This window comes from Myotis myotis, unplaced genomic scaffold (assembly GCF_014108235.1).
Source record: "Myotis myotis isolate mMyoMyo1 unplaced genomic scaffold, mMyoMyo1.p scaffold_m19_p_9, whole genome shotgun sequence".
Taxonomy (NCBI): domain Eukaryota; kingdom Metazoa; phylum Chordata; class Mammalia; order Chiroptera; family Vespertilionidae; genus Myotis; species Myotis myotis.
The window spans coordinates 82,058,339-82,071,941 of NW_023416401.1; the positions used below are offsets into that span (position 1 = coordinate 82,058,339).

The window sequence follows — 13,603 nt, forward strand, 5'->3', positions numbered from 1 at the left end:
TTGAATGAGGGAATGACTGAAAGAAAAAGAACAAGCTTGCTGAATGTCCATGCCACGGTTTTACCTTTTTATTTAAATCTATTTCATTTCATTCTTCCAGCAAGGGAGGTAGAAGGACAAAGAAGGCAGCTGTTTTTACATTTATAAAATGGGAAAACAACACACATCCTTCCTACCTACAGATCCAAATGGCCTGCTTTTTCAACTTTATTCTATACCAATGGTTCGGCAGCTTTGGTTGCACATTAGAATCATCTAGAAGCTTTAAAAACCTAATGCCCAGGCTATGCCCAGGCTAATTAAATAAGAACCTCTGGGGGCATGGTGCAGGCATCAGTATTTTTTAAAGCCCCCACTCCACCCCGGGGGATTCCAAAGTACAGTCATAACTATGAGGTGTGGCAAAACCCTGCTTTCTTGCCCTGACCGGTTTGGCTCAGTGGATAGAGCATCGGCTTGCGGACTCAAGGGTCCCAGGTTCGATTCCGGTCAAGGGCATGTACCTTGGTTGCAGGCACATACCCAGTGGGGGGTGTGCAGGAGGCAGCTGATCAATGTTTCTTTCTCATCGATGTTTCTAACTCTCTATCCCTCTCCCTTCCTCTCTGTAAAAAATCAATAAAATATATATTTAAAAAACAAAACCAAAAAACCCCCCTGCTTTCTTCCTTATATTACCAAATTTAGTTGAGCAGGGTCTGGAAAGTGCTCACCAAAAAATTCCAGAAAGAACCACCACTTTCCCCTCCCTTTGAGAAAAAAACAAACACCTGCCTCTCTGCTTAAAAAATGTAGACATGTATATATGCTAGAAAGATGTCAGGGGGACAATACCTGTGGAACATAAAGCATTAGCACTCTTCAAGGGTTAGCATGCTTAAGGCTGACTACCTGTAGAGAACAGACATAAATAAGACTATGGACTGAGCATCTAAAAACCAGAGAGAAAGAGGTATGAATATCTACCTCACTGAATATATCAAAGTACATGGCGATGACTTCACTCATTTTATTTGCCTATGATAACAGATCTGGGTTTTTTGTTTGTGTTTTTGTTTTTAATATATTTTTTTTATTGATTTCAAAGAAGGGAGAGGGAGAGAGAGATAGAAACATCAATGATGAGAGAGAATCATTGATCGGCTGCCTCCTGCACGCCCCTCCTGGGGATCGAGTCCACAACCTGGGCATGTGCCCTTGACTGGGAATCAAACCAGGGACCCTTCAGTCCACAGGCTGATGCTCTATCCACTGAGCCAAACAAGCCCCTCTGAAATCAATAAAAATATATTTTTTTAAAAAAATGTTACTAGATAGGATAGCACCTGGAATTTCATACTTAAGTCAGTATGAGAAATGCCAGGCCATCCAACTCCCCACCTCATCTATAAAACTAAATAGCCAGACTGGATGAACCCAGAGAATTCTCTTCTGATGTCGATATTATCTTGCTTGTCTCTCTTATTATCTTACTACTCCTAGTAAGTTCTACAGGATCCACAGTCTCCCCTACCTATGGCTTTCAGTGTAACAAGAAGTTTCTTCAGGTCATTAAGTCAGGCTCATTCCAGGCTCATAGTCCTACCCCGCAAAGAACATTCTTATTAGACAACCACCACGTTAGCTTTTAAGGGTGCAGAAAGCTAGCACTACTTAAATGTCACATGATGCTTTTTAGCTACAGTTGGCTAATGAAGGCCTTTTAATGTGCGTGTGTGCCACGGCACTACTTACAGGGTAGGGCAGGAGTTGGCAGACGACCACAGTCCAGGCTACTGTCCTCAAGCCCATAGCACTCCTAGTGGGAGTGGCTGGGTCAGAGGTGACAGTCATCTGACTATCTCAGCAGCTTTAGATCCAGAATGCCCTCTCTGACTGAGCTAGGCAGAGAACTGCTTAGGAATGAATAAAATTGATATGTTTTTTTACTGGGTACACATTAAATGAAATGACATTTTTTCTTTAATACTTACTCACTAAGGATGTGCCAATAACATAGAAGCCAATCAATACAGTAATCTCAGAATTAGGCGACAACACTTACCTGTGTTTTCTTATTAAATCTATTCCCTTGCACATTCAAAAAAAATCATTTACTGAGAGTCTCCTATGGTCTAGGCCAGTGGTTGGCAAACTGCAGCTCAGCAAACCACAGCTTGCGAGCCACATGCGGCTCTTTGGCCCCTTGAGTGTGGCTCTTCCACAAAATACCGGCTCTTCCACAAAATACCAACTTCTGCACACGAGCCACGAAGTTTCAATCGCACTGTAGGTGCGCGCCCGCACGTGGTATTTTGTGAAAGAGCCACACTGAAGGGGCCAAAGAGCCACACGTGGCTCGTGAGCCGTGGTTTGCTGACCATGGGTCTAGGCCAGTGGTTCTCAACCTTCCTCATGCCATGACCCTTTAATACAGTTCCTCATGTTGTGGTGACCCCCAACCATAAAATTATTTTCGTTGCTACTTCATAACTGTAATTTTGCTACTGTTATAAATCATAATGTAAATATCTAATATGCAGGATGTATTTTCATTGTTACAAATTGAACATAATTAAAGCATAGTGATTAATCACAAAAACAATATGTAATTATATATGTGTTTTCTGATGGTCTTAGGCGACACCTGTCGCCTAAGGGCCGGGCCGTTCGACCCCCCAAAGGGGTCGCGACCTACAGGTTGAGAACCGCTGGTCTAGGCAGTGTACAAGGAACTGGGGATACAAAGATGACAAAGGCTATGAGGGCATTGCTGGGACTCAGAGACCAGCAAATCCCAATTCCACTGCTGCCTCGAGTCTTCTCACTCCTGTATGCTTTGACCCCTTCAACCCTAAATGGGGATAGGTAGTTACCTTACTGAGTTCTTGTGAGGATTCCATGGGGGTAAAGCAAGTAAAGTGCATAGCGTAATAACATAGCTCCAACAGCAAAGACTTCCAATTTATAAGGGAAATAGCACAAATTAAACACAAAATGGATGATTAACTATTTCAACCACAAGGATGATGGAAAAAATTACTTTGGTGTATGATAATTTGAGAAATACATGTAAAACCAAATGAGTTCCTGGATATGCCTTCCAAGGGTGCAAGTCACTCCTGCACTCAGTTTTGAAGGACAATAACCCCCGGGGAATGAGTGAGAACCTGTGTTCAAGACCAGCAGCAGTGCAGGGAGAGTCCTGCTTTGCGCCCCTAGAACTTCTCATAGAGAACAGACCACCTCACTAAATGCCCAGAAAGCTAGCATCACCTAACTGTGGAGTGGCATGATCACTTGGACTGGATAAATGTCACAACGGCACAAATGTTCCTTTATCCAGAGTGAAACAGGGCAAAGAACTCTCCCTAATTTTATCACACAACCTAAAGCAGGTTGGGGGCAGGGTTCAGGGAATGTCACATGACCAAGGCACTCCAACTCCCCCAAGATGATTTGTATTACCTGTGAAAAATGGCAGTAACATAAAATCCTGTCCATCTGACTGAGCCTTATGTTCTAATCAAATCACACAAAGTGTGTGGCATCATTAGCAAAGCCTAATGCCACACAGGATGAATGAGGGCACAAAAATGTGCTCTCCTTCTTCCGTGACTTTGGGAACTGCAGGGATTCCTCTCCCAGGTATGGTTCAGAGCTCAGGCAATTTGTCCTGAGACCACAGTTTGGCTAAAAAAAACTCTGAAAAGTCATCACTTGCTCTCTGTAAACAAAAAGGAACTATCAATGCTTATCTGGTTTGCAAACTCTAGTCCTTTGTTGCTGCCAAGTTGGCCAGCAGGACAGACTGATAAATTAGAATGTGGTCAATTTTAAAGATTTAACTTCCCTTCGAGAGGCAACGTTTTCTCTTGAGATCCCAAGCACACAGAATAATTCTCATTAGCAATGTCTGCAAAGACAATTTCATTTCTACATTGAGCTGCCGAAGAAGGGAGGACTGATTTGAAGGAAAGAAAAAAAACTTAAATATACATATTTTATAATACTAGGCTTCAGTGAAATCAGTAAGAAGCCATTGGAAAGCACATTAGTCCTTAGTTAGAGAAATAAGAGGCAAATCATGAATGCTTAGCAGAATAAAATCTCAGAATCTATTTTTAAAATGAAAATCATTCCTGGCTCAACTGGACAAGCTTCACGACAGTCCCATTTAACCATCTGGAAATACTTCCTTTGTTCCATTTTTGGAAGTGTTAAAAAAGAGAGACATAAAAAAGACAGCTTTCTCTCAAAGGTAAAGAACCGCCTATATATATTGTCTTTTACAAAAATAGTCAGGAACAGGTTCTTACAATATTATTTTAGGCAAGCCATTTAACCTGTGTTCTTTTCTCCTCTTTATATAATTAGTGCTTATCTATACTAGTATATATATAAAAGCCCAGCAACCTAATGGCGGAACGACCAGAACGACTGGTTGACCAGTCGCTATGATGTGCACTGACCACCAGGGGGCAGATGCTCAACGCAGGCGCTGTCCCCTGGTGGTCAATGCTCTCCCACAGTGGGAGCGCCGCTCGGCGCCAGGATGAGGCCAAGTCTTTGCACCTATCATATACCTGAGACAATCCAGACTCTGGTCTGACCCCACCAGCTGATGCAGGCTCTCTAAGGTGTGATCTAGAAAGTGTGCGGGGAGCTGGCATAGGCAGATTGCACGAGAGGACATGACTGTGGACCCCCCAGGGAGGCTGTCCTGATGGCTGAGGATCCTGGAGCATGGCTGCCCTGAACATCCCCAATGGTGTCACCGACCTGTCATCACACATCAAGGACATTCACCAAGTGGCTTTGGGGTGCAAAGCTCTCCACCAGGTTCCTCCAGGACAGAGAACACGCTTTTACCCAAGACATTAGCCCAAAATATCAGCTCAGACTAATTTCCTCATTCAGCAGTCACTCAGAGGGCAGGTCCACAGCTGCTCGGCTGACCGGGATAAGCAGAGCTCCCACAGTGGGCCGACCCCCACAGGCCACACCCCACCCCACCCCACCAGTGCACGAATTCATGCACTGGGCCTCTAATAAAGTAACAAAAGCCACAGGTATAAGTTCCAAAGACTGGTGCAGAAATGTTCACTCTTGTGTTCACCATAGCAATGTTTAAGTGAATAGTATGAAAAGCTGAATGAATTCTTTAAGGCTGAATGAATCTGACCATCAGGCTAAGCCACGGAGTTGGAATTAAACCACCGGATGAAAACCACACCTGACTGGGAAAGGTAAACTAGGTGACCTAGTAAACTTCTTTCAGAAGCTGCTTTTTTAATTTGTGGAAACTGTCCCGGATGACATGATTATTATGAAGTGAAGTTATTAATAAGCATTCATGGACAATGCGTTCTACTGGGTGGAACAAATTCCAGTAGAGTCCAATAGGAAGAACAGAGCTGGAGTGACTCTTCCTGTGTGGGAACCAGGCTAGATTAGCTTTGAAAACAATATGGAACATTGTCATCACCCTGTATAACTCAAAAAACAAAACTAACAAATCCCACATGTGAAGCCATAAAATAAGTATCAGGAAGTCCAACCCAGTTCTGTTTTTGCTCATTGCCAGTACAGATACATTTTTTGAAATTACTTCCAGAAACAGCTTTTGGTGCTCCTGTTTTGCTGGTGTCCTAATCTGTGCTTCATCTGCTTACTTTGGGCAACTACACTGAAAAAAAGTGTCTTGAAAGATACTCATTACCTCCCTGTCCCTGGTAGGTATTAGGAACAGAAAATGGAGTCATTTAGTTGAGCTTAACATACTATTAGCAAAAGAAACAAGGATTCATTTTGCAAGAGCTTCTTTTTAGTAATAAGGTAAGACTCAGCCAACCTTCCCTCTTTTACAATGTACTTTGTCTCATCAAAGACAATTATTCCCACCAATGTTCCCTCTCCTGGGAGGAGACATTCTAAGCAGACCACGTCTTTACTAAAAATATACCTGAGTCATTTACGCTGCTATTCCTCTTGGCATAAGCGCTCCGAACCACCTGCTCATAAACCTGAGCACCTATTGTCCTCATGTTGTCCCGGATCAGAATGCCTTGAGCTTGCATCATGAAGAGGTAGGTGTTCACTGCAGGAAAGAGAAGGGAAAGGAAAAAAAGGGTGAATTCAAAATCAACCATTAAAACAAAAAACATATATAACTTTGGTTTCTTTACTTTTTTAAAAACTCTTTCAGCTCTAAAACCCTACAAATGCCATAACTCTGTTTTCCACACTGGGTTCAATGTTTTTAGGACACTACCATTCCTTGGGTAGCTAGTAGGACGTAGGGGGAATTTCTGTCAATATTCAGCAGTTGCAGAAAAACCATATTTAAAAAATTATACTCCATCAGGTCTTCAAATATTCAATCTGTATTCTAGCAAGGGGACGATCAGAAAGACCTTTATGAATCATTAAAACCTTTAAAAAAGATCTCTGATCTCACATATATGCATAACCACAGAAACAGACAACAGTGCGGTGATGGCCAGAGGGACAGTACAATGTTTCTCAACCTTGTGTAAAGTGTAAATAAAAGCCTCTTTAAAAAAATAAGTTCTCTGATCTCTTTAATTCACCTTCTCAATACTTGATGGAAACCACTGACTGCTGTGCTTAGTGAAACACTCAGATCTAGGTCTGGTCTTGGCAACCTTATGAAAATGGTGAACTAAGACTCCAGCTACTTTTCTTTGGGGTTTAGAGAGAAAAAGAAAATAATGGAAGAATGTAAGCAGTATTCACTCCCCACCCACCTCAGCCCTGAAGTAATGGGAAAAAAGAAGGGGCTAAGTACAAGTGTCAATTGAAACATATTTGTTTTGCAATATGCACAAATATAAAATCATGATACTGTACAACCAATGCTAATATAATGTTATATATCAATTACATATTAATAAAAATCAGAACAGAACAAAAATATATTAACAAATGATTATTCTGATTAACTTCCCAATCACTGTCATTTTGGAAAAGTGAGTTCCACTGCGTTTTCTTTAAGTCTCTCTATGATATGAAACTCAGGGATCACAAATATAAGTGAATATAATTCTGGTGTTCCACTTGCCATTTCAAATACCATGCCATCTGTTTTCAAGAATCGAGAGCTCTAAAGACACAGCTTCTTAACTAGTCGATCTAATTTACTCACTTTGCCTGCACCACTGTGAAGGGGGGTGTCTCACAGGGTAGCACATTTACAAACCTAAACTCTGGTGTATTAGGATCCTCTGAACCCTTGGTCCAACTCCAACCAAGCCCCAGGCAGGTACTCAATGGAGAGCTAGAGCCACTCCTCCAGACTCAATATACATGGCCTGCGGCTGCCCTGGCTCTTCAACTAGACATCATTATCATCACAGTGTCCTGTACCTAATGGGCAGTAAATAACTACATGGGTAAAGTTTAGAGGTCAATTTACTTTATTCCAAGCTATTGTGTTTGGTGCCTGTGCTGGCGATGGGGGTGGACACAGGGACCCGCCAACTGCCTAACTCTCAATATTGAAAACCTCAGGTGGCCCACATTAAACAGGAACATAAAATATTTCAAAAGATTTCAAATCATCTCTGAGGTATATGCTGAGCCATAAAATAATAAACAAAAGAAGTCAATGTTCAGAATGCTTTCAGAAATGAGGTAGCACCTTCAAAGTAGGTCTTGCGTTGACTGCAAGGCAAGCACCTGCTTAATGTCTGGCGTTGGCCAAGAATAGATCAGAGAGTGTTTATTCTCTATAGCTGGAAAGTTACAAAAAAAAGATAGCTTCAAATCCTTTAAAAAATGTAATTCTGTGAAACCTCTGAAAACGAAGAGTTACATTTCATTTCGTATTTACAGCAGATAGCACGGTGCCTGGTCACAGTGGTGGGCAGTCCATAACTATACGTTAAACATAAGATTTAAACTTCAATATCAAATTTCTAAAGTGGTTCTGTGGTATTTTTTATCCTTTGGGCTACAGAATATGAACATCGCATGTATTATATATAACTGCCCTGAAATCCTCCTTCCATTCCCAACCTACTATGAAACCAGTTGTTTTCAATAGCATAAAAACATGTATTCGTTGAACATTACGTGTAAAACTGTGAGGCACTGCCAAAAATACACTACCTCCTTCCCCACAAATTTCACTCTCTTCTCTGCAAAGGACACTTCAGTCAAGCCCCTCTTAAATCCTCTCCCTTTCTTAGTTCTAGGACCCCAAAAGCTAAGGCACTTTTCAAACTTTGCCCTGCCCCTCTCCAGAGCAGCTTTTTAAAGCCTGCTCCCTAGGCCCCACCCCCAGAGACTCTGATTCAGTGTGTCAGAGAGGGGTGGCGAAGACTTGCAATCATAACAAGTTTACAAGTGATAGATGTGGTTGATCAGAGAACCCTATTTCTGGAACCACAGTTCTCGGGAACTTCAGCTGCATAATAAATAAAAGCAAGTAACATTTATTGAGCAATTAGTTACATAATTCTTTATCTCATTTAATCCTCATAATTATCTTAATAGGAAAGTAAACAATCCAATTTACAGTCAACTTCTAGGCTTTAGTTTCTCCACGTAGGTCAACAGCGAAATGGACTTGAACCAGGACTAGATCTTATGCTCTAATTTAACCACTAAGTTTTAAGACCTTGCTCATCCATGTTCTAGCCACAATCTCCTCAAAGATTTCAAGAACCCTGAAGCTTTAAATAATTACTCTTAAGGAGATAGCTCTCAAATCTTTATCTCTTACACAAAGCTGCCAGATGGATCTTTCTTAATCACAGATGTAGCCACACTGCTACAGCTCAAAGCCTTCTATGTCTCTTGCCTTCATCCCCGGGCTTCTGCTGACCTGCAGTGCTTCTGTTCTTCCTGCCATGCAAACCTTATTAATCCTTCAAACCCGTTTACATACTTCTCCTGTATCCCCCTTCGAAGATCTCTATGGTTCTGTTACAGATTATCAAAACGAGCCTTTTGTTTGTATTTTCTTAGTTTGCTAACAACTGTCTCATGTGTCAGTATTGTCATCCAACCAATAAACTTAAACCACATCTTATTAATGCTTTTCCTAAGTATCCACAGGAATGAGCACAATGCTGAAAAAATAAAAGGCTGAGGAAATAAATTTTACAAAACAAACAAAAATATCACAAATTTATAGATTTGAGACTGGATGGGATTTTAAAGAGCACTTTTCAAAAACACCTAATGCTTCCACACCACCCCAAAACTATGCCTTCCAAGAACAGAGTCAGCATGTAAAATACAGCCATCTTCAAGGAAAATTTTACTTTGGGGTGGGTCCAAAATATCTCCCAGTCACTTTTACCTAATGGTTCTCATTCTGCCCCTTGACAAAACAGTCAAATCCCTTTCCTGCATTTCAGGTATTTTCAATCTCCCTCACACCCAACCAATCACCCTTACCTCTACCCTAACTATCCCATCTCCCCTCCCCCGACCCCACCATGTGCCCCTCCCCAAGGTATCGTCACACTTCCCTCCCCATCCTGGCTGCTCTCTTATGGATACTAGCCCTGAGTCTACACTTGACAAAGGGCAGTGCCCACGCTGGCAGAGTGGTCCAGGTGCAGCCTGACGGGTCCAGAAACAAGCAAAATTACCAGCAGCCCTGTTCCATCTATTACCAAAGCTCTGTCAACTCGAGCCCCCTCATGGAGACCCACATTCACAATAACTCAAGACCAAAGAAATTCTACAAAATAGATGTTCAATGATCTAACCAACCCACCATTTCCCAAACCAGAGCCACCCTCCACCCCCATGTAATAATTAGTAACATCAAGTGATTCTCTACAGAATTTACAATGGGAAATTCTGTTTTGGATATTTCTGTTCATAGCATTTAAAACTTCCATTACATGGCAGTTAATCAGATAACTAACACTGTTGTTGGAAAATAGTCACACCATATTATTGATTCATATTAAGCTTGCTGGAAGCAAATCCTCAATCTTATTAGATATGTTGCTGCTAAGTTACTTTTCCTGTTCTGTGCCCATGCAGTTGGTTATATAGAGCTTACAAGTGTCCCTATTAAAAGTCTTATTGCTAAATTTAGCCCATGGCTCTGGTCTAAGCTAGGAAACGTATATGTACACACTGCTTTCAATCTAAATTATCTCATTTAAAATTCACATATTTGTGAAGCAGATAACATCTTGATTTTTTAGTTTCGATAAGAAAGTCAAGTCCTCCAGAAGTCATTTACCCAAGGTCACAGGGTTAGTGAAGTCAAAAACTGAGAGAAGTGAGGTTCTGACACATTTTGATGAGCTTTACTCTGAAAAAACAGTACTTTACAATAATATGGTCCTGATCAACAGTGGCTGAATCACAGCTTAAACATATTTTTCTGAATTCACACACAGCTGTTAAATCCCCCACTGTTTCCATATCTACTGAGTAGCTACTTGCCTGAGAGCTTTCCACACACAGTCCTAGGCCACTGGGAGACAAGGATGAGTAAGACAGCACAGGATAAGGTAGACATAATTAAATAATTATAATACAGTATGACACGTGCTAAAATAACATTTACTACAAATTCAGGCATGCTAATAACTTTTATACACTTGCACGAGAAATTGTAATAATTATCCAGCCCCATATCTAGATGGAGGGAGCTCTGATGACCACAATTTGGTTGAGAAAACTAAGCCCCATTCAGGTTTACATAATGGGAAATGCCAGCCAGATGCCAATGTAAGAGCCTTGGGCCATGGCTTTAACTGAAGTTTCAGGGAGCAAAGCACGGGTCTCCTAGCAGCAAGACAAACCCTTCCCCTCTCCATTCGAATTCCAGTCAACTTCCATAGCCTATGAATCAGGTAACATGACTGTCACTTGAACACACACATTAATAAACGCCACTGACTCATAAAAATTCCTCACAAGATAATGAAATCTGTCATTCCAGATTAGGAGCAAAATGAACCCAAGAGGAAAAGAAAGAATTACAAGACTCTATATACTTAAGAGTTTATAATTTTTTATCCTAAACGTGTGTATCCTTAATGTTTGTTACATCTGGCTTGGTAAGCTGAAAGAGAAGTAGAAAAAGAAGGCATTTCCTGATCACTCTTTAAAATCTGTTTTACTCTCAGTGCTCAAACACCCCAACACTCTCTGACTCCCCCCCCCCTCTCTTTCTCTCTCTCTCTCCTTTCCCTGCTCTATGTTTCTATTTAACATATTACATATTTTTTCATTTGTCTTGTCTATTGTTATCTCCCTCAATAGATTGTGAGATCCATGAGAGCAAGATGCTATGCCCTCCCTGGTGGCTAGAACAGTGTGTCTGGAACACAGAAGATGCATAATAAACATTTAAATAAATGAGGATCTAAGTTGGGACAATAAACAAATGAATCTTCTGAACTCGGCTGTGCCTAAGGAGGCCTGGATAATGGTATTTAAGCCTTTCTATTATATTAGCTCCCTACTCCTTTATGAGAGGAACCCAAAATGTTGTGAGTTAACCAGCTTCACTGCACTAACCAGTTCCTAAGAAAAGTTCAGCAATTCCTTTTTACCAATTGAGCAGAGCTCATCACCCCCTCTCCCCACCCCTCCCCCAAAAAAGTTCTCTGGTACTCTCACTCCTCACAAAATTGTTTGGTTTTGTAATGTTCCTTAATATAAGGCACACATTTATTCAAAATCTTGTGCAACATTATTTGTAATATGAGGAACCATTCAAAATAGCCCAATCTGAAAAGAGCCCAGAAGTCCATCAATAGGAGAATAGATTAAAATTTTGTAGCCTATTTGAATTTCAGCAGTGATTAGAATAAGCAAACTACGACTATATGCAACCTCACAGACGAATCTCTCATACATTATGTAAAAAGACACCAAACAGGTATAATTCCATGTACAGAAAGTCCAAACACAAGCACAACAAATCTACAGTGTTAGAAGTCAGGAGTATAGGTATGGGGGTAGGGGGGCTGAAGGGGGTTTCTGGTAAATAAAAGATTACCTTGACCTGGGTACTGGTACATAGGTATACTCATTCTGTAAAAATTCATCAAGGTATTCACTTATTTGAGCACATCTTAATACATGTTATACATTAATAAGGGAGCACAGGAGAACTGCTATTAAATCATAATGTGAGGGCAGGGTCAGGAAAATATTCAAGAGGTGATTCTAGAATAAGGTCTTGAAAGAAAAGCTCTGAAATAGGAAAGTGAAGGGCACAAATGAAGACAAAGGGGCAGAAAGGGAGAAAACACATTTGAACTAAAAGCAGTTCGGTGTAGCTGGATGAAGGATATGTACGGCAAAAGCTTGAGAGGAGGCTAGAGAAACAGAGGGGAGCAAGATCACAAAGGGCTTTATGTGCTACACTTAGGGGCTTGACATTGAAGAAATGGTCCCGGATCAGATTTCAGGTGTGCCAACGAGGCGGTATCCATCAAAACGAGAAAATTCACCCCAACTCAAAATCATGGCTCCAGATAAAAGACTAAGCTTTTTAGTATCCATACAAATTGCTTAAAGGGAGGGACTCTGGATGAATTGAATGGGTTCTGAAAGTAGAATCCCATTTGGTTACTGAAAGTTGGGTGTCCAAATCTTATCAAGGTTGTATTTTTATTCTGTACATGAATCAGCAGGAGGAATACAGTATCTGCCAAATCGTGGAGCAAGAAGATGGAGTGATGATGTCAAGATATAAAGCCTGTGCCACTAATAATAACCAAGGCCAGGGGCAGCTGGGGCAGCAAGCAGGCATTTGGCAGTCAGCAAAGGTGCCGCTTAGTGTTAGGGTGGGCCTGTCAGACTCAGTGTTCTTTCCCTGGATTTACTCACATCATGCATCTTTGTTCTGCAAACCCCTTACAGACCACACGGTGTGTGATTTATAACAGAGTCAAGTACATTCCATGAAAACAGTAGGACAAATCTATGAACCAGGGGTTATACCCCAATTCGTAGGTCCCTGCTTTCAAAATAAAGGATAGGGGAAAGAGAGAGAAGGGAACAGACACAGAAAAACAATAAATAGACAAAAAAAAAAAACACAGGAAGGTTCTCACTGTTTCCCTCCTCCCATATATGATATACATTAAAGATACAATAAAAATTAATAGGAAACAACAGAAATGTGTCCGAGGGCTGTTGAAGCTTGATTTTGCCACGGTGAAAAATCCGCAAAACCTGCACTACCTTTTTTGATATTTTCTGGAAAAAAAAAACAGAACCTGAAAAATAACTGATCTCTAGCGCCCAAATCAAAGATTATCAGTGTTCATTGCTCTACACAACAGATGTGCCAATAAATCCACTTATTCTACTTACAGAGAGATGGATTCCTGTAAAAAGTATACACTTTCGGAGTCCCCATGAAGCAGTGCTTCTCTAAATACTGTAAGCATTATCTCATTTCATCCTCACAAGAAACTGAGAGGTAGGTTATTACCCTCATTTTGTAAATGAGGGGACTGAGGTTGAAATAAGTAAGGACTATGTGGAGCTAAGATTTCACAAGAAGCCTTTGTCTTCAGAGTCAAGTGTTGAACAATCATGTTCTATCGTCTCTTAGCTCCTAATGCCCAGAAAGCCCTCGAATCCACAGCTATCGCTCCCACAC

General features: G+C 41.1%; 1 protein-coding gene across 5 annotated transcripts in view; it reads right to left on the minus strand.

Annotated features, from left to right (window-relative positions):
* Positions 1-13,603, minus strand: part of B4GALT5 (beta-1,4-galactosyltransferase 5) — a 72,251-nt gene that overhangs the window by 15,100 nt on the left and 43,548 nt on the right. For all 5 annotated transcript variants that reach the window (XM_036323188.1, XM_036323189.1, XM_036323187.1 and 2 more), the window contains one exon: positions 5,945-6,079. In XM_036323188.1, the coding sequence (XP_036179081.1) occupies positions 5,945-6,079 (135 nt within the window). The remainder of the gene's footprint in view (positions 1-5,944; positions 6,080-13,603) is intronic.